Below are 22,411 nucleotides of genomic sequence, written 5' to 3'. Positions count from 1 at the left end.
AATTTTTTTAGATTTTAAATAATTTAAACCAGGTTTATGGCAATTTTAAGTAAACTTCAGAAAATTTTGGTAAAATCTGCAATAATTTTAATTAGAACTTTGAAATTTTGCCATATATTAAATACAAATTACTAAAAGTTTTAAAGTTTATTAAAATTTTACAGGTTGAGTAAAATTTCTCAAAGTTTTACATAAGTTTTTTAAATCTAAAATAACCTATTTGAAATTTTATTTTAGAGATAACTTTACTTTAAAAGGTTTCATATGACTAAAATAATTAAATATTTTAATCACATATACTATTTAAACAAAAGTAATAGAAATTCATCATAGTTTATTAATTACTTTAAAATATACCTATTAATACAGTCAACTTCTTCTATTCCTGTTTAGTGTTATGCATATGCGACTCAAAATGACTTACATAGATTTGCATTACATAAATAATATAGTTAAAGTATTATAAAAATTAGCATAGGACAAGTTTTATTATATAAAAAATTAATTTAAAATTCGACTTGACTTGACTCGTAAGTAAAGTTGCTTGTCGAAATTAGGAAGTTTTAGCATGTCGAAATTGTCAAAACTATTTCGACATTTCGACATTGGCTCTCTGATTTATCAAAATGCCAAAATAGTTTCGACATGTTAAAATTGTCAAAACTTAAAAATATTACGTTTTACGTAATAACTCGGCATTCAAAGATTGTAGAAAGATGCACCATAGCTCGTTGAAATTGTCTTATAATGACAAATCGAATGGTGGTTAGATCGTCTTTTTACTGTGCAAACAGTCCTATGACTTTATCTTTTATTTATATTTTAAATCGAAAATTATACAAAGATTGAACAATATTATTACAAAAATAAGAAAATAAAACAAAAAAATAAAAAGAGTAGCTTCACGGTTCATATAAGTAAAGAAATCTAAACTAAAACAAAGTTAAAGAGAAGGAAAACTAAACTATTACAGAATCACATATCCCAACTTTACCCGAAGACCAGTGTGAGTCAACTATCCAACATCCCAAAATCCAGTCCATTATCAGAGAGAAATTCTAAGAGGTTGAACTGTTAAGCGACGCAGAAAATCCAAGTGCAAAATCCAAGATCCACCTCGAATTATTGAAGAGGATATCCAAGAAAACCAGGAATCCTGAGAGACTGTCGCCAAAGAAGAGCCAAAAGTGGTGAGAGAAGATGAAGGAGAAGAAAAGAAAGTAGAAGAGTGACTATCTGCAAAAGCGAGATTTTGCGAATTCAGCCATAGATGAAAGAATACATTGCAAGGCATCCAAATATTCCAATATAGCTGTTTATGAAGGTCAGATAGATGTGAAGTTAAGATTTCAAAAATCTTGTTTTTAGGGAAGTGTTTACAAAGATGTTGCACAAGATCAACAGGATAGAGCCCGCGAGTTAGCCAAAGATAAGATGGCGAGGATGTAGTAAAATTCCAACAATCGAGGGTGAAAAATTCAAGTAAAAAGGTATCTGAAAAAGAAGCAAGTTCAGAGAAACTAGTGACGCAAGCATCATGAAAAGAGAGTATGAGCTTGTGATAGATTGATTTAGGGCTAGCATCAGGAATAATGTAGGGACAAATCCAGAGATGATTCATGTCTTCAGAGGCAAAGTGGCAAAGAGGACATAGCCAATCAGGAGGATAAAGAGAAGGCTTGCGTTTCTGAAGGGCAGTCAAAGTGGGCAGCATATCCAATAAAACTTTAAGTCAGAACGCGAAAAGTCCTTTTTGTCTATTGTGATGAGTAGTAAAAACTTTTGAACGAGATAACCAAAAAAGAATACCCTTCCAGTCAAAATATTCAACTGGAGCAAGATGAGAAAACCGAGAGAGAGAACTGAAATTTAATAAATTTCTGGCCTCATAAATAGACTTAAAAAGGTGGCAAATATTTTATCAATCGGAAGAGAATCATATAAAATGATGCATGGAGCATCAAGCAAAGCAATCAGAGTTACTGTCAGTTGAGGTGAATGAAAAGCATCTTTGGCCAGAGAGTTCTACATATCATCTGCGTGCGCAGGAACTTTTTGAGGAGTAATCGATAAATGTTTGTTGTGAATATGATGTCTAATAGAAAGCCAAAGCAAATGATTGGGTTGACGCAGAAGCTTTGGCAAGAAAGGTTTGTCAACAAATTGACTCCAAAGTGAGATTGGGGAAGCACAATCCGTATTAACAGTTGCTGAAGAATAAGGAGCTAAAGCTTTAAGCACTGACAGGAGGGCAAACGTTTCAGAGCGTAGGGCAGAAGGATAAGTCAATGGAATAACGTCCGAAGAAGATTCTAAAATAAGGTTATCATTATCAAGGACAAGCCAGGCAAAGGACATTGAAGGAGAATTTCCAGAAGTTGAAGCAAGAAAAAATCCATCTGTATACAAATTACAAGCTGAACAAGGAAAGGTAGATGGAATAATATCGTCACTAACATCTAAAGATGATGGGTAATTGTATCACTCAAAGGAAGGTTAAAGTAAACCATAGCTAAAGAAGAGGCATAAGCTAAGGAGGTTGACAATTTAATTGGTCGTCCTATAGCAAAAACTTTGGCATTCTTGGTAGGATAGGTGACAGTATCAGTCAGCTGAACCTAAAGGAAGCAACGTTTACTAGTGCATCGTCATTTGATAGTGGAGAGTGTTGCATATTTGGAAACATGATAAGAGCAACCAGAACAAGGATGAAATGAGGTAGATTCAGGGCCAGCAGAAGGAAGCCAATAAGACATTATAGCGAGATCTTTTTTGGAATAAGTTATGCATATACAGCCAACAAGTAAAGTTTGGGTAATACGATCATAAGAAAGGGTCCATAATGGATGATATTGTCCATCAGGAACTGTATTATCTAGTAAAAGAGGAGAAGCTACCGTATAAAAAGAATTAATAATAAACGAAGTAGAAAAAAAAAGAATTAAAAGAAGATAAAATATTATTAGAAAAAAGGTAAACCAAGCAGGAATCCGTCCTTTTTTTCCAACAATTCCCAAATATCGAAGATCAGGCCATGGTAGAAGAAATTTTCCACAGGCAAAGAAAGTTGCGCTAATACAAAAAGGTTAAGATTCTTCTATAGTCACCAACTAGTTTGAAATAAACGTTGTGGAATAATGGTTCAGAGAGGTATAGCCAAACGTAGATCTCGCCTCAAAGGTCAGAAAGAAAGAGACCACGTGATATTTAAACAAGAAGAGAAAAGTAAAGAATTAAATAAAGAATGGGAATAAAGAGAAAGAATCTGAGACCAAGGTGTCAAGTCGATGGTAGTAGGACAACTCTCAGCACCCATAAATTCTTGAAGATAAGAAACAGCATAATTGGCAAATTCCCGAAAATCAGGATGAGTAAAAATTTTTTGCCAAGTAAGAAACGACAAAAAGCATGTTGAATAGAAAAGGGAATTTTTAAATATAAAAGTGCTAGAGGAGTGGTAGAAGCCAAGCCAGCTTTCCGCTTAATAATTGAGAACATCGGGAAAATAATGGATTGGACGATGGAATCAAAAAATAAAGATGTTTGTAATCGAAATTCTAATCTCGAAAGAAGAACAGCATTATATAAATAAGCAACATGTTGGGCCAATAATTTCTTTAGCGTGAGAAGAGCAGCCATATCTTTGACCATAGAACGAGCTTGTTTAAGCACGAACTGTGAAGAAGCAGAGAGTGAAAACCAAACTCCAAGAAATCGAAAGGAAGTAGTAAGAGCCAAAGAAGTGAGAGTAAGTGTATTATTATTAATTAAAGGAGGTGGTGAAAGTCCAAAGAAAATGACAGAAGATGGGTCAGAAGAAAAAAGTAGAACATATTTAGCAGAATTAGCATGGACATTATTAAGAGTATAAAATTCTGCAGTAATGAGCAATCGATCTTCGATGCCAGATTTTGAAGGACGCTACTTAAAGTAGAGTCGTCCATAAAAGGTGGTGACGGCTGGTAATGAATGTTATTCAAATTCCATAGACAAATAGTCCAGAAGAGCAGAAGATTTCAAAAGAAAAAGATCAGACGCCTCTTGATTTAGTACTGTAAGCAAAGGATCTAAATAGATCATCCATAAGAGAGGAAATGATTTCTCCTTGGTTAATACCAACTGTCTTTACTATATACGGAGTATCGCATGGTAATAATTTTGTTATTTTGTTTAGTAAATAGGTTGAGAATAAAACGCATTAAAAGTGCGGGAAAATGTAATCTCTCTAAAGCTAATTTAAGCATATTAAGGTCCATAGAATCGAAAGCTTTAGAAATGTCTTGAGAAACGATCTAAAGTTCTTGGTCATCAGAAGAATTATATTTATGTTGATGGATAATAGTATCCAACATTTTGATAGATACATCTGTGGAACTACCAGGCAAGCCAGCAAAGTTACGTCTTTGAAGAATTTTGTTATCGGTAAGTAGATATGAAAGGCGATTAGTAACTACCTTAACAACACATTTGCGAACAGTTTCCAAAAGGGTAATAGAATGAGCATTTTTGAGTTGAGCGTCAAAGTCGTGAGGTTTGGAGATAGGATAAACAACAGCTTCATGCCAGTCAGCAGGAATATCACCACGCGAAAGACAGGAGTTGGCAAGAAGAAGGAAAAATTCCAAAGCGTCTCCGGATAGATGTTTCAACATCTCATAAGAAATCTTAGAAGGATTGGAGGCTTTGTTATTAGGCATAGAAGAGATGACTTGTGACCATTCTTGCAATGAGATTGGAGATAAGACAGGGTCGTATAACGAGGCAGATACATCAGAAAGAGGGGTATATGTCTTTTGCCAAGGAATTTCTGGAAGTATATAGTGTTAAAGGTGAAGAAACCACTGATTGGAAATGCGCAACAGTGGCTTGTTTAATATCAGACAGATCCATGAGGAAGGTAGGTTTTGAAGCTAAACCCACCAGAACCTGATCTAGAACAATTGAACGCTTTTCAACAGAAAGAGCTGAATCGATAAAAGTGCAAAGGAAGGATGAAAAATAATCATCATGTAGAGCAGTATAATATTCGATTGAATCCGAAGCATGTTGTGCAAATCGAATAGATAAAAAAGCTGAGACCAAAGATTTCTGAGATCGTAAAAAACTTTTAAAAGTGGACAACGGTATAGTTGTATAATTAGGGATTACATAGTCTGGAAGTAAATTCGTAAGGTCTTGTAGATGCCTAGATAAAGCCAATATCATTTGCGATAATTAAGTGAGACGACTAGGTTTAGAAATGGTAAGACAAAACAAGAGCTTGTCCAAAAATTTATTAATAGCAATAAGTTTGGTAAGATCAGAAGGATAAGAATGACGATAGGTATTAGAAACATTTTTCTTAGGTAGATGTTTGATGGCAGCTCCAAGAATAACACATTTCAAAGTATGCCAAAGTTTATCTAAAAAGAGTTTGGAGAAATCGAAATCTGTATAGGGACCACTAATGTTAAAATCCAATTGAAGGCAGGAAGAGACATCAGAAGAAAAAGCCGTCCAATGAGCATCAGTAGTAAAATTATAAGTGAAGACAACTCGTCCTTCCTTCTTTTGTTTAAGATGAGATTTAGCAAGAATAGCTAAACAAGTACTGAAATCAAAAACAGTAATTAGAATATGGTGGTCTGTAAAAGGACGATCAGAGAGGTCAGGAGAAGGAACAATTTGAGAAAAAAGACCAGGAGCAGGAAATCCAGGAGAAGACCAAATATAATCCAGACGGAAAGCACCATTATCGTAAAAATAGGTATTATCGGGATTAGAATTGAGAGGGGAATGGACTTGATGATCGGTAAAGTAATGAGAAGTAAACGTAATAATTTAAAATGTCGAGGAGAATAAGAAGAATGAGCAATTTCATCTATATTAAAATCTCCTAAAATAATAACATGGTAATTATTGGAACGAGCAAAATCAAGCCAAATAGGACTCCGGATATCTAATATAAAGGTCATAATGGACTTTTGGCCAAAAACACCCCTTTTTGCTGAAACTCAAAAAATCGTTTTTTGTAAATATCTCAGCATCCAGTAATTCAATTTTAATGAACTTTTTTTTATTTTGTAGCCCTCATTTAGCTCTACAATTTAAAAAAAAAGTTCATTAAAATTGGACTACTGGATGCCGAGATATTTACAAAAAACGATTTTTTGAGCCCCTGAAAAATGGGCCAATCTGCCGAAAGTGTGACTTATGACCTGTTTTGGAGATATCCGGGGTCCTAGCCAAATAGTAAGTTTGGCAAGAAGATTAGCAGAAATATTATAATGAACAGAACCAGAAGGGGGATTATATAAAGAAATTAAAGAAATTTTTGTTTGATGAAAAAAAAGATCAATCTTAAGCAAATAACCTTCCTAAAAATCAATTGTTTGAACATGTTTATGAAGAGGATTGCTAAGCAAAATGCCAACACCATCATGAAGTCGAGAAGAAGAAGAATAGGCCCAATAGGACCAAAAATTATGTTGAGAATGTTCAATTTTAAAAATATATTTAGCACTAGCAGGAGAAAGGCGAGTATCATTTAAAGATAAAATACCAAAAGAAGAGTGAAGAAAGAAATTAAGTAAATGTCGTTGTCGAACCAGGGAGCATAAACCATTAACATTAATTTGACCAAACTTAATAAGGGAGAAGGGTGAGGAGAAAAATTATGTTTTTTGTTGTCCATCATTATTACACTATGATTAAAAGCGTAAGTAGTAAAGGAAGATTTAAAATGAAGAATTATTGGAAACTCGCATTATCGTGAGCAGCCAAGAATTGTTGTTGTTAAACCATGCCTTGTTTAACCGTTTTGGTGAGTTCAGTAACTGTAGCGGTGAGAGAAGAAAGACGATCATGTGATGACGTGGCAAGACCAGGGATCAAACTCATTCGAGGAGGATAAGGAATATGTGATTGAGCAATAAAGTTAGAACCTCATTGTGGTGAAACAGGGAAGCTAAAATCTATGAGGTTATCACTAAGACGTCTAGGATCAGAGGATTCATTATTATCCCATCCTTGATCAATAGTTGCTGTCTCAGGAGGAAGAAGAGCATGAGGTTGCGAGGATCTTGGAATAGGAGGGGAAGAATGTTGGTCTTCTAACCATTTAACTCAATTTTGAAGTTGGGCAAATTCTGTGGTTAGATGAGTAATCTCTTCAAGTATGGCAGTGATTTGTTCAGTAATATACTGCCAATCCATTAAAGGTGGAACATCCATTGCAGCTACATTATGATCCAAATCTGATTGAGAAAGACGTTGAGGATGACGATGATTATTATGTTGAAAACGCAAGTGCAAAAATTTAGGGCGAGATTGGGAGCGGGAAGAAGTCCTTCTACCAGCAATGATATCAGCGTAAGATCTTTGTTAAGAATTGGCAGGACGCGTAAAATGATTATGACGCTTAGCAGGATGAGAAGGAGGTAAATGTTTGTTGTATAATTCACGCAATTTATTATTGCTAGACCATAGACGGAAAGGGTATTGAGGAGCTCGTGATGAAGCGCGTTTATGCTGGATTACAACCAGGGGTGAGTTCTGTGTGATGACAAGGAGAGGAAATCTTAGAAGGCTTTATACCGAAGTAAGGTCGAATAGATTTGAGAGCACAAGTGATTCTCATGGCCGATTCTTTAGTAGCAGCAGAAAAAAAGTGCACATAGATGTATGGCTTGAGATTATATGAATTGTAAGAGAAAGGGATGTTAACGCTTTTAGCGGAAATTTCTTCGGCAATTTCAGAAAGGTCAGTAGTAACAGAACCGCAGGGGAGGCCGGCAAGAAGTGCAACATGGGCGCGTCTGACAGCGTGTTGGTCAGGTGAATGAGAAGCAAGGCAGACGCGTAAGCAATATCTAGTACAAAAGACAGCCCATGTATTTCAAATTGATCCATAGATGTGACGGAGTCAAAGATTATATACGTAGTGCGATAAAGTTTTGAAAGACGCGTTTAGCAGTGGGTAACAATACCATAACTAAAGTTGCTTGTCTAAACCTCTTCAAAATCCTACAATTAGTTTCGTCAAAATTTTACTATAGATTTATTATAGTTTCGGCAGAGTTTCGGCAGTTTCGGCATTTATAATAAGTTTTAGCAGTTTCACCTTTCTCCAAAGTTTCACCAGTTTTTTAATATAACTTTAATATAGTTTCGGCAGAATTTCGCTTTTCGGCGAAACGCCATCTTGCCTAAACCCCTAGGTTTCGGCAAGCAACCTTAACCATAACGGGAAAAAGTGCCCCTTAATTGTACATCAGTGACAAAAAGGGGATGTTAGTAACTATCAGGATACGAAGCTGCTCATCTACCTTTTTAGCAGATGGATCATGTTCGTGAACTGTAGATTATGCAAGGAGGCGATGGGCGCAGTGATAGCTTTTTTCATATCAGGTTTGGAAGAAAATAGACAATGATAATTTTATTATCACCTGATCCTTGAGTGGTAGCCTTGCTACCATAAGAGGAAAAAGAGGAGAATTCTCTGTCAGTCACGTCGCAAGCTTCGCGATTGGTCTTGAAGTGGGTCCAAAATTCTTCAATAGTAGAGGGTGCAGCTGCAGCATAAAAGCGAAGGGGGAAGATTGTATAGCGGCAGTAAACGCGTTGGGAGACGCAGCGCGTTCAGGTTCAGGAGGCAAATTTCTACAGATTTTCCTTTATCTGCAAAGTTAGAGGGAAGTGTTGGGAGTCATCAAGGGAAGTACCAGTGTCAGGAGCCAAAGGGGATGCGTTAGTATCAACGGGAGGAGGAGACGAAGTTAAAATAGTGTCCTGTGAAGCAGGAGGAGTCAAAATATTATCTTAGTCCATAACGGGTTCAGAAGAAACCCGTGTGCATTTTTCTGAGTTGTCGGTTGAAGGTTGCGAAGTAGAAACTGTAGTAGAAGGAGAAGAACCTTGATTTTGAATGCCGCCAGAAGGAGGACTTTAGGCAGGACGTTTTGGAGCAGAAGAGCCAGAAGCTTTGTTTCGTTCACCAGTCATAGCTAAAAGTAGAAGGGAGAACTAGAAAATATGTAATAGTTAATAGTAATGTGAAGTAAATAATAAAAATACTTCAAAAAAATTTTTTTATTTTTTTGTAACAATATGGTCATAAAGGCAACAGGAGAGAGTTAGTTTTATCTTTTTAGATCATCTTTCTACGATCACTGGATGCCAAGATATTAAGCAAAACGTTAAAAATCAACATTTTGTATTTTGTGATACTGCGCCATTTGACGTTTCACTTAATAACTCGGCATCTAATGATCGTAAAAAAATGCACCATAGCTCTTGGAATCGTCTCATAACGATGAGTCGCGAATGGTAGTTAAATCATCTTTTTATGATCACTGGATGCCAAGATAATAGGCGAAACATCAAATGGCGCAGTATCACAAAATACAAAATACCGATTTTTGACGTTTCGCTCAATATTTCGGTATCTAGTGATCGTAAAAAGATGATCTGGGGTTGATCACCCTTTCTCAGTGGTAAGTGACTGAGACCCTCAGTCATCTTTTTTTAAACTTTTCATTCTCTTTTATCCTTCCCCTATCGTCCTTCCTTTCCCCCCTTTCCTTCCCTTATCTTCATTTCCTTTCCCTTTGTCCCTCCCTTCCCTTTCGTCCTTCCCCCTTCCCCCCTTTCTCACGCCTCTTTTTTTTGGAAGTAATGTAAGTTTCATTTCGAAACTTACATATTTTTTTTTAATTTATTTTTTTTTTAATTTTCTTTTTTTTTTAATTTAAGAAACAACTTAACATTTCTTATTGTTATTTTTTTGTAGGACGTGTACTAGGAGGACGCCGGCTTGAATACTACGATACTGGACTTTAAGGTAGCGAGAAATGGGAAAGGGTGATTTTTGTTATTTTATTTTAAGAAATGAACTAACGTTTCTTTTTGTTATTCTTTTTTTGTAGGACGCGCACTAGGAGGATGCCGGCTTGAATACTACAAAACCGGACTTTAGGTAGTGAGAAATGGGAAAGGGGGAGATTTTTGTTATTTTTAATTTAAGAAATGAACTAACGTTTCTTTCGTTATTTTTTTTTTGTAGAACGAGGATACCGGCTTGAATACGAAACTGGACTTTGAGGTAAAAAACTGGGAAGGGGGGATTGGAGGAAGGGGACTTGAACTAAGATTTGTAACGGTAAGTACGAATCTTTTTTTTATTTTTTATTTTATGGAACGGTTTACTTACCGTTCCTTTTTTTTTTTATAGGTTCGGTGAGCTTTCGACAAACGGGAACCAAGATTCATAGGAATCTTGGTATTTTTTTTTATTTTATGGAACGGTTTACTAACCGTTCCTTTCTTTCTTTTATAGGTTCGGTGGGCTTCTGACGAACGGGGAACTAAGATTCGTAAGAATTTTGGTTTTTATTTATTTTTTTATTATTATGGAACAGTTTACTAACCGTTCCTTTCTTTATTTTTATAGGTTTAGTGTCTCGGGAGGGCTTCTGAAAAATGGAAAAACCTAAAGATTCGTAAGTACTAGTATGAATCTTTTGGGGGTTTTTTTTATTTTTTTTAATATTACGAATGGTTACTAACCGTTCTTTTCTTTTATTTTTTATAGGATCAGGTAGTCTTCCGAAGAACGGAAAATAATAAACTGAGGTTCGTAAGTATTTTACTACGAACTTTAGATTTTTTTTAATATTACGAATGGTTTATTAACCGTTCTTTCTTTCTTTTTTTTAGAGGATTGGGTGGATTTCCAAAGATCGGAAAAAGGAGAACTAAGGTTCGTAAGTATTATATTACGAACCTTAGATTTATTTTTTTTTAATACTATGAACGGTTCTAACCGTTCTTTTTGTTTATTTTTTAGATTTCGGGTGGGCCTCCAATCTTCGGATAAAGTGGAACCAAGATTCGTGAGTACGAATTTTGATTTGATTATTATTATTTTTTTTAAAATATTATGGAACGGTTACTAACCGTTCTTTTTCTTTTTTTTAGGTCTTGGGTGAATTTCTGAAGAATAAAACAAGAAGATCAAGATTTGTAAGTATATACAAATCTTAACGGAATGGATTGGTAAGTTTCGAAGTTTTACTTTAAAACTTTTTTTAAAATTTTTTTTTAAATTAATTTTTTTATTAATACTTTTTTTATCTTTTTATTGTTAGGTTATACTTCTTGGATAAGTTTCGAAGAATAACTTCAAACCTTTTTTTGTAGGTCCTGAAGTATTTAGTTAATTAATATAAAGATTGTAAGTTTTGTTGCGAAGCCTACTGTCTTTTTTTTCATTTTCTTTAACAGTTGTTACTTTTAATAATAGAAAAATTTAGCTAATATTATTGTTATAGTGTATTTAATAAAATAAATTCAATAATATTATAAATTTAATATGATATTTATTATCTTTAAATAATGTACATCGTTAATGGACATTAAAATTAGGTGATGCACATCGAATATTGTGACATCGGTAGCAAATTGCAAGGTCTGATGTTCAGCGTTTCTTTATGATGTACATCAAGTGACCGATGTACATTTGATGAACATTTTTCCTGTGACTTCCTGATGCTCATTAAGCCTGAGTATGGTGAGGTCGCAGGTTCAATTCCGCCGATCACGGAAATTAAACGAATTTTACTGCAAATGCTACAACTAATAGTGTGAAGGTACAGAAATTAGCGTAGTTGGACTTAAACATGGGTATCGAAACCGAAACCTCCCGAAACTCTTTAGGTTTCGATATATACGAAACATAGTTTCGGAAATGCATTTATTTTTCCGAATCCCGAATCCCGATTCCGAAACTTATATACCGAAATATATCAAAAATTATTTTATTGTTTTATAAGTTTATTATATTAATTTCATTACATTATTATCAAGTATCAATTATATTAATCAAAATACAAATTAACTAATTATTAACAAAATTTTGAACTAATGAATCTGGATCAAAATCTTCTTCCTTATCCAATTCTTGAATAAACTTATTAAGCTCATCATCAATTTCCAATTGTTTATTCATCGCTAGTTTATTTCCAAACATTAATTCCAAATCAAGTACTTTTGAAATCTCTAATTCTTGAAGCGGAATTTGTTCATCATCATCATCAGATGAACGTGCCTTACTGATCATTTCTTCCATTTGCTTCTCATCATATTCTTCAATTTCATATTCTTCAATATGACGACGAGCATTGTTTAAAGTGGCACAAATTTCATCAGTTGTTCGATCTTTACCATAATTAGTTAATTCAGATTTACTATTGGTAATGTAATACGAGTGGATTTTTGACATAGCCTCTAAATTTTCTACTGATAATCGTGTCCTCCTTTTTCCAGTCATCCATCCACAAATTGACCAAACTCGCTCACAGTTAGCTGCATGAGGAGCAATAGAAAATAATTTTTTTGCAAGTAATTGTATATAAGGGGGGGTAGGTTTACACATTCTTCACCAACTAAGAGGGGTGTTTGTTTGAGAATCATATGGTAATTTGTATGGGTTCGCTTGGAGATGAAATTCACCAATTTGTGACAAAAGCGTTTCTGCAGATTGTTTTTTGGAATGTTTATATTCTCTAAGGTGAGCAGCGATATCAGGAATTTTTAACATTTGTTGCCAAATGTGTGCAGCTGCACTTTGAATTCTTCGATAATGTACATCCTTTACGCCAATACCTATTAATTTTTAAAAAAAATTTGTATTATATATTATATCAGATAAATTTAAAATTTTATATGTCAATTGTCAAGTTTCACACCTTTATATCCAGGATGAATATAATATGCTAAAAGGTATTCATCAAAGTCATATAATATAAAGCGTTCGTTAAAAATCTTTATTGCATGTTGACGAAAAATCATGTGATCATCTTCAGGTATTTTATTAATTGATTGACCAAGATATGCCAAGGAGAAATAACAATCAGCCAGTGTTGCTTTATTACTTTCAAGAGTAAGAATAGCTTCCTTAATAGGTTTCATAATATTGGCCAAATCAGAAACATCATTAAAAAATCCTCTTTTTCGATTAATAATTGTTTTAACAGCTTCACTTGTAATAACGTTAGGATTTTCATTAATAACTTCTTTAAGACAAATTTCTAATCGAGAAATTGATTCTAACATTTCATAAACTGTTGTCCATCGTGTATCCAAGTAAGTTTTTAATCCTCCACCTCCTATTTTTTTTCTAAGATTTTTAAATTTAGTAATTCTTTGGGTACTATGAGATTTTTTAAAATAGGTAACAATTACTGTACACCATTGAATTATTCGTTTTGCAAATTCATGTTTTATTAAATCTTTCGTGATTAAGTTTAATGCATGGGCTATACATCGGACATTAATAATGTGTGGGAATTTTTCAGATATTAAATTTCGTGCAGAATGTACATTTGATCCAGCATCTGTAACAATACCAGCGAATTTCTGAACACCAATATCATCAAGAACTAATTGTATTTGTTGTACAAGAAATTCAGCTGTATGACTTTCGCCAGAAAAATCTCCAATCTTCCAAAGAAGATCTCTCCCATTACTAAGATGTAATGACGAAATTCCAAAGGGATTTGCCTGATGGACTCGTCCATCCATCTAAAGCTTATTATAAAGAATATAACAAAGTTTTATTAATACAAACTTTAATTAAAAATATATTTACAATAAATAATTTACCTAATGTTAAATTATCTTCAGCATCAAGTAACTTATAACATTTTACACTAACTCGCAAAATTTCCTGTGTTAATAAAGTATCAACAATTGTTTTCCGATCTGGTGGAATATAATTTGGCCGTAGTTGCTTGAGCAGTTCAATGATAAACGGGTGTTCAATTAGATGCCATGGCAAACCACAGCATACAAAAGCTTTGATAAGAACTGTATCAATAGCTTCCTTCCGTTCTTTACTTAATTCTGAGTTTTCATAAAAATTATTCAAAGTTGTTTGATCATTCTCAACTTGTGTGATTTTTCGTTTAGGATTTGTAGGATTAAAGGAAGATATTTCACGCGTTTCTACCATATACATGACAGCTTCACGAATTGAATGGTCCACCTTTGAACAATTAATTATATGTTTTTCCATTATTGCAGTCTTTCCAGGTCGAAAAAGTTTGGCCACAAGCTGAACACGTTGCAGCATAATGTCCCTTATCTACTTCATCCCCTTGTTCAAAAAATCTCCAAATAGGTTTTTTTGGACGTCCACCAGAATTGGTGGACTTTATTTTTTTTGAAGTTGAAGGTGCACTATTATCACCATTATCAGACATTCTTAGAGAGTTGTAGACTTGTAGTTATAAAACGAAGACAGAGTACGAAGTTAATAAACACGAAGGAAAAAGAGATTATCAGTAATCTGTCTAGTGATCAACTGATCAATTTATATATTATAGAAAATTTGAAAAATTGGAAAATCGGGATATGTTTCGGATATCGGAAATGGTTTCGGGATTCGGTGAGAGTTTAGGTTTCGGGTCAAGTTTCGATTCGTATATACCGAAACCCGAAACTTTCGGAAATGCTTCTGGAGGTTTCGATACCCATGTTTAGTTGGACTGCATCATGGTGAATTAGTGTGTACAGTTAGGCTGCATATTTCAACTAAGGGTCATGGTGTTCTTCTAACATTCCCTATAAGGCCATTGGCATGTACGCAGTCCTGTCCTTGAGGTCACTACTATACCTTGGGAGGACTTCCTGTCTGGGTGGTCACTCTACAATACCACTTAGCTTGGGGTCAGTAATGGCTAGATAGTCATCCTAGATGGTAAAGCTGAGGGTGCAATGTCTTAGTGGTAGTTTGACCTTCTATTAGGTCTTAGACCAACCAAGGTGTTCGTGCACAGAACAGGTAGCATGGTTATGGAGTTCGATTCCCTACTCTTTGGATCCTGGTTGGTGATCCCTGGTGGTTGATACCCACTATAAGAGATGATCCTGGACAGATGCCTGCTACTTCCTGTTTGAGTGGTCACTACAAAGTATACCACTTGGGGTAAACAACTGTACTATCAGTGCTAGGTAATCGCGAGCTGTAGTGCCTTTGAGTGAGACTTAGTACCTAAAATAGTGGTATGAAAAGGTACTAGATGATTGATGCTACCTGTCAAAAGTCCTCCATGAAAGTAGGTGCTCTCTAAAAATCGTAAAATAAATTGAGTACCAGTATCATGCAATAAGTTTAAGGATGAGTAGGCGGTGTATTCCTAGCTTCAGATCAGCCTTAAATGTGGCCTGATGGTGGATGTCCTCATATATGGTGCTGCCTGCTTAAGGAAAAATAAGTACTCAGTGGTATGGTTACCCCTTGGGGATGATAGGATACTAGTCTGATGATGCTTTATAAGAAGTAGAGGGAGACTTGGCCGTAAAACTTTAGCAAAGTAGAAAGACGATCTAACCACCATTCGACTTATCGTTATGAGACGATTCCAATAAGCTATGGTGCATCTTTCTACGATCATTGGATGCTGAGTTATTACGTGAAATGTAATATTTTTAGGTTTTGACAATTTTGACATGTCAAAACTATTTCGGCATTTCAGCATTTTGACAGGTTTTAGTTTTGACATTTCGACAATAACCTGTAGAGTTTTGGCAGGCAACTTTACTCGTGAGGAACACTACTCCTATTATAATCACATTCTACTATTATTTTTTAAACTGTTTTGCAGCCAAATTTGCCTGCAATTTTGTTTTTTAATTAAAGATACTTTTAAAATACTTTAAAATATTTTATTATATAAACCAATATTTTTGTAATAAATTCTATAGTATTTTCTAAGTAAAAAATTATAAAAAAAGTTCAATTTGATCAATGATTTTTTAAAAGTAAATGATTAACAAATTATAACAAATAGTAGCTAAATTTTTTAAATTGAAATATCTTTTTATCTATTAATCCTAGAAATATAAAATTACCACCATTTAATGAGAAGAATCTGATAAAAATAAAATTACTCTTTTATAAATATTATGTGACAGGATAACTTATAAAATCTAAAAATTTATAAATTAATATAACTTTTTATTTATCAATTTTAGAGTTATAATTTTATTACCATTAAATGCACCTTAATAAGAGGAATCTAACAAATATAATTTTATCTTTCTATGATCACTAAATCTTAAGATATTTTAAAAATTCAAAAATTTTTAAAATTAATTTTAGTTTCTACAGTTTAAGGAATATAGTCACATCAGTTGAATGTTCAAAATACTTTATTATTACTATATAGTCACAATTTATCTATAATCACTATCACACTTATCCTCAAAAATCTTATATTAAAAAAAATCATATATAATTAAAGCAGTGATATATATTAGCTAATATTATTTTAATAGTAACATTTACTCCCCTACCCTCAGGTAAGATTTTATGACCAATCACAACCATTTCACATGGTTTATATTATGTGTAACCTAAGATTTTCTTTTACTCCACCACCCCCTAAAATATTAGCTAATATATGTGATTGCCCTTACAATTATATAAAGAATATATTAATAACTTGGCATCTAATAATCATACAAAAATGTACTATAGCTTGTTAGAATCGTCTCACTGAAATGAATTGAATGGTGGAGTTTCATCCCTTTATTTTGCCAGTAGTTTATGGCCAGACCCTTTACCTCTTATGAGACATCATTAGGCCAGTATCCTATTATTTCCAAATAGTTACCATATCACTGAATACTTAATTCCTCAAGTAGACAGAACCTTATATGAGAACATCTCCCATTAGACCACTTTAAAAAAGACCCCAGACATTACATATACAACTCAGTAGTAACTTTTTCGCAGATTGACCTAAATTTCACAAAAAAAAAATCAGTTTTTTGCGATTATTTCGGCATCCAGTAGTCCAATTTGTATGAACTTTTTTTTGTTTTGTAGCTCTCATCAAGCTCTACAAAATAAAAAAAATTTGCATGAATCGGATCACTGGATACCAAGATAATTGCAAATAAAAAAAGAGCAAATTAGATTTTTTTTGGCAAAAAGTCAGTTGTAAATTCTATAAGAGATGTCCAGGGTCCTCTTTAAAGGCTGATCTGAAGCTAGGAATACGCTGCCTACTCATCCTTATACCCATTGCATGATACTGGTACTCAATTTCTTTTATGACTTTTAAAGAGCACCTACTTTCATGAAGAACTTTCAATAGATAACATCAACCATCTAGTACCCTTTCATACCACCATTTTAGGTACAAGATCTCACTCAAAGGCCATTACAGCTTAGCACCAATAGTACAGTTATTTACCTTAAGTAGTATACTTTTTGTAGTGATTACTCAAACAGGAAGTAGTAGACATTTGTTCAGGATCATCTCTTAAAGTAGATATCAACCACAAGGGATCACTAAACAGGACCAAAGAGTAGGAAATTAAACCTATAACTATGCTACCAGAACAGGACCCCAGATATCACATATATAACTCACATTTGAGTTTTAGCAAATTCAATCAAAATTAGGTTAAACTCATAATTTTAGAAAGATCAAATTGATTGAAAATTAATTAATAGTCATAATTATGAGTTTTAGCAAATTGTATTGATTTTACAAAATCATATTTTATATTTGAGCAAATTGGTACTTTTTGGTCTTTTGGGATTGGGACTTAATTTTCTTTTTAAATTTAACTTATCCTTTGTTTTTAACTTTATAAATAATATTTTTAAAAATATTAGTTTTGGGGTCCGAGTCATATTTTGGCCAAAAACTGTCTGTTTAGTTTCGCAACATTTTATTTTTTAATAATTATTTATTTAATTTATTATTTTTATTAATTATTATTTTATCTATAATCTACATATTTTAATTATAAAAATTGGCAGTTTAATTTATATTAATCATTTATTTTTTTATTGATAATAAAAAAAAGATTATTAACTCATATTTTGAGTTTTAGTAAATTAGTATAGATTTGAAATGTGATAATTTGATTTTTAGCAAATTAGGTCTATTTTAGCAGGAGCAAAAAGTACTTAAATTCATGCAGATCAGTTATGAGTTATATATGTCATGTCTGGGGTCCTACCAGGACCCTGAATAATACTAATATAACTTACAAGTAAACTTTAAATACTGAAGTAAAATACATTTTATGACATAACTTTGTCAATATTGAAGCTAGGAATTCGATTTTACTATCATTAGAATCCTTTCATCAAGACGAATCTAATGATATAAATTTTATTAAAATCGAATCACTGGTTATGTTAAAAACAGAGGTATGTAGGATAACGAATTTTGAAAACATTCCTGTAATATGTAACTTTTGAAAAATTTTAATATAAACTTTATGCAAACTCAAATGTGAGTTGTATCCAAGTACTCTTCGTTCATACAAAGGACCTTCTGTTCAACCTTTCCGCTTTCCCGCTCCTCAAGTAGCTTTGTCTCAGGCCGATGGGCCTCTCTCCCTGCTTCAGACTTCTGAATGGTCATCTCTTGGTATCAAGTGGCTTCATTCTTCCTTAACCCAATGGCATTCATGGTTTCATCACCTGTTGGGTTTTCTGAAGAGTCGAACAGTCCTCATCTGGAATAATATCTTGGCAGGTTGTAAGATTGGGTAAGATTTTCTGGATTTGGGTAGTTGATCTGAAACTTTGCTTTTTAGGTTTAAAGTTGGAATATACAAGTTTGGGATTTATAGTTTAGGTTACTTCACTATATGTACAAATTTGTGCGACTATTTTCTTTTTATTTTAGTTCTATTTATTTACTTTTTTTTACTGTATTTTGGTTTACGAAGTTATAATATGATTAATAAAAATTACTGTTAGCCTATCAAATGTGAGTTGTATCAGTATTGTTTGGGATTCTATGCTACCTGTTCTATACACAAACATCTTGGTTGACTTAAAATCTAACAGAAAGTTAAACTACTACAAAAGTATTGTATCCTTAGCTTTACTATCTAGGATGACCATCTAGCTCCTAAGAAACCTAAGCAGTATCATAAATAAGGTTGCTGAAAATACTAGAAGGTTTTGCCAAGTTGGTGAAATGCTGAAATGGCGAAACTTTGCCAAAATTATATGAAAGTTTTAGGGACGTGCCAGAAATCAGCTGATTCCTCTCAATTAGTAGCCTTAACCCCCACCTCTACCTGATTGAAATCTGATTGGCTAAAAAAAAATTACTATTGAATATTAAATATTATATATAATAATTAGTATTATATAATTATCTTGGCTTCTAGTAATTCAATTTGAACAAACTTTTTTTTTGTTTTGTAAAGCTAGATTTATAGAACTAAATGAGAGCTATAAATTAAAAAAAAGTTTATTAAAATCGGATCACTAAAAGTCAAGATAATTGCATTATAATAATTATTATAATGTAAATACAAATATCTTGGCTTCTAGTGATCCAATTTGAACAAACTTTTTTTTGTTTTGCAATGCTAGATTTATAGAGCTAAATGAGAGCTATAAATTAAAAAAAAGTTTATTAAAATTGGATCACTATAAGTCAAGATAATTGCATTATAATAATTATATAAAAATAATTAAATTATTTACATTTATATTTAGATATATAAATGTCACGTGATATATAGACCTGATCTGAAGCTTGATTCCCCCACCCCCTTTCAAATCAGCTGATTTCTGGCACGCCCCTTATTAAAAAGTTGGTAAAACTCTAGAGAAAAGTAAAACCTGACTAAACTTATTATAAATGCTAAACCTGCTAAAATCTTGCTGAAACTATAATAAAACTATAGTAAAATTTTGGAGAAACTACTAATCATATGGGCCGATTCTTGGAATCTAATTTTTTACACAAAAATAATTTTATTAAAGCAAATATAAATTATCATTTATATAAGAATAATAAATTTATACTAGATAATGCAAAAAAAACTAATTAATTATATAATTTTTAATTTTTTTTTAATATAAGATATCATTAAAATTTAAAAGATCAAATATAACTCTCATGACAAAATTATTGATAATTCTTCGTAGAAATAAGCTATACAAATAAATTTACATTCATTTGAAAGAGAAAATCGAGATCTATCTAATGAATCTAAAATCAAGTGAATTGAATCACTAGTTGTTCAGTAATCACGTTCAGTATATTTATTGAATTTTATCTAAATTTGATCGTTAATTACTTCACATGTAGTAATTCAATTTGAATGATCTTTGCTCCCTAAGGTGATGCCAACTTTTATCTTTAAAATAAATTTAAAATAATTCGTTTAATATATGTAGATGTTTAGGAATCATCAATTATATTATTAATATAAAATTTTATAAGTTTGATAAAATCTGATATAAAAAAATTTATTAAATACCTGTAGATGCAAGCTACACGAATGAAATTATATTCATTTGAAAGAGAAAATTGAGGTCTATCTAATAAGCCTAAAATCGAATGAATTGAATCACTGGATTGTGAATAATTACGTCTAATATATTTATTTTTAATTTTTAAATTTGATTTGACTTTGATCGTTAATTACGCCTCATCCAGTGATCCAATTTTCCTGATCTTTGATTCTTACGATAGAGCAAATTCTCAGCTTTCAAATGAATGTAAAATGATGACGTTAGCATATCTCCAGGAATAATAATGCACGATTTTGTCACCTGCATAAAGTCCGATCTGAAAATTTTATTTCTTACCAAAAAATGCTTTCATAAGAGAATCCCAAATTCTTTTACTTTATTTAAAAGATTTTATTTGCCATTTAAGGATTTTAATAGAATAAATCTAATAAAATAATTTTAAAAGATAAAAAACAAATATATAATTAGTTATTTTGAAAAAAAAAGAATATCTTATTATTCATTTTACAACTATTTTACATCATAATTATTTTTTATTTGCATGTATTTTTTACAAAGAAAAACAATAAATTAAAGCTAAAAATTAAGAAAAAATATGTCTTATCTATGTATATAAAATATTAAGTTTTTTCTTTTACTTACCACTTAAAAATAACTGCTATATTTGCTTATAAACTTTTTTGTCATATTTAATAAAAGTGAATAGAAAAATGATGGAAAAGTGATGGGCAGTGATGGGGAAAAAGAAGTGGTTATTACCATTATTTTTAAATATTGATTAAAAAAATTTTTTTTATTTTTTATTAAATCTGAGTTACGTAAATATGTAACACATATTTAATTTAGATTTGTGTAATGTTAATCTTACTAAAATATTAAATTTTTATAAAAATCTTAATTTAGACTAATTCCAAAAATCGGCACATATGTGTAGAATTTTGGAAAGGTTTAGGCAGGCAACCTTAATCATAAAGTAACCACCTGGATAAGAAGTTTTTCTCAAGATATAGTAGTAGTAATCTCAAGGGCAAGACTGCATACATGCCAATGGTCTCATAGAAACGTTAGAAGTAAAGTTCCTAACAGTTCAGGCTAAACCGGGGAATCGATCCGAAACTGGCTCAAAATTCGGTTCGGTTCAGTTCGGTATTAGAACCAAAAAACCGGCAGTTCAGTTTAATCTGATTTTTTATAAAAATGCGAAAAATCAAATAGACGCCCATCTAGTAATCGTACAAAGTCGAGCCATATATTATTGGATTCGTCTCGACGAGACGCGTCGAATGGTGGTAAGATCATGTCTCTAACATCGATAGATCATACGTTAATCCACGCTAAATGATTTATCAATAATTGGAATTATTGAGCTATCTATCGATGCTAGAGACATGATCTTAGCGTCATTCGACGCGTCTCAGTGAGACGAATCCAATGAATATAAATTTGTCCGTGTACGACCACTGGATGGCGAATAATGTCAAGTTTTGCATTTTTTTAAAATTTTTGAGCGTTAAAAATTAAAAATTCTGATACATGAATTTATTCGTCATCCAATGGTCATACAAATATGAATTAGGACTCATTGGATTCATCTCGATGAGACGAGTCGAATGGTGGTAAGATTACGTCTCTAGCATCGATAGATAGCTTGCTAATGCCAATTTTTTATAAATCATTTAGTGTGAATTAACTTACGATCTATTGATGCTAGAGACATGATCTCACTACCATTCGACTCGTCTCATCGAGACGAATCCAATAAATCCTAATTCATATTTGTACGACTATTGGACAACGAATAAATTCATGTATCGGAATTTTTAATTTTTAACGCTTGAAAATTTTAAAAAAATGCGAAACTTGACATTATTCGCCATCCAGTGGTCATACACGGACAAATTTATATTCATTGGATTCGTCTCACTGAGACGCGTCGAATGACACTAAGATCATGTCTCTAGTATCGATAGATAGCTTAATAATTCCAATTATTAATAAATCATTTAGTGTAGGGTAACGTATGATCTATCGATGCTAGAGACATGATCTTACCACCATTCGACGCGTCTTGTCGAGACGAATCTAATGATATATGGCTCGACTTTGTACGATCACTAGATAGAC

At 32.5% G+C, this 22,411-nt stretch overlaps 1 protein-coding gene across 1 annotated transcript; it reads right to left on the bottom strand.

Moving 5' to 3' along the window:
- Positions 1–14,033: 14,033 nt before the first annotated feature.
- On the bottom strand, positions 14,034–14,240 carry OCT59_018233 (uncharacterized protein; the record flags this gene model as incomplete). The annotated part of the gene is made up of 1 exon (XM_066148633.1): positions 14,034–14,240. The coding sequence occupies one exon, from the start codon at positions 14,238–14,240 to the stop codon at positions 14,034–14,036; it is 207 nt and encodes a 68-aa protein (XP_066004543.1).
- Between the last annotated feature and the right edge of the window lie 8,171 nt (positions 14,241–22,411).

Source organism: Rhizophagus irregularis, chromosome 27 (assembly GCF_026210795.1).
Source record: "Rhizophagus irregularis chromosome 27, complete sequence".
NCBI lineage: Eukaryota > Fungi > Glomeromycota > Glomeromycetes > Glomerales > Glomeraceae > Rhizophagus > Rhizophagus irregularis.
Note: the sequence above shows the minus strand (reverse complement) of the source record. Positions and strands in the feature narration are given on the sequence as shown.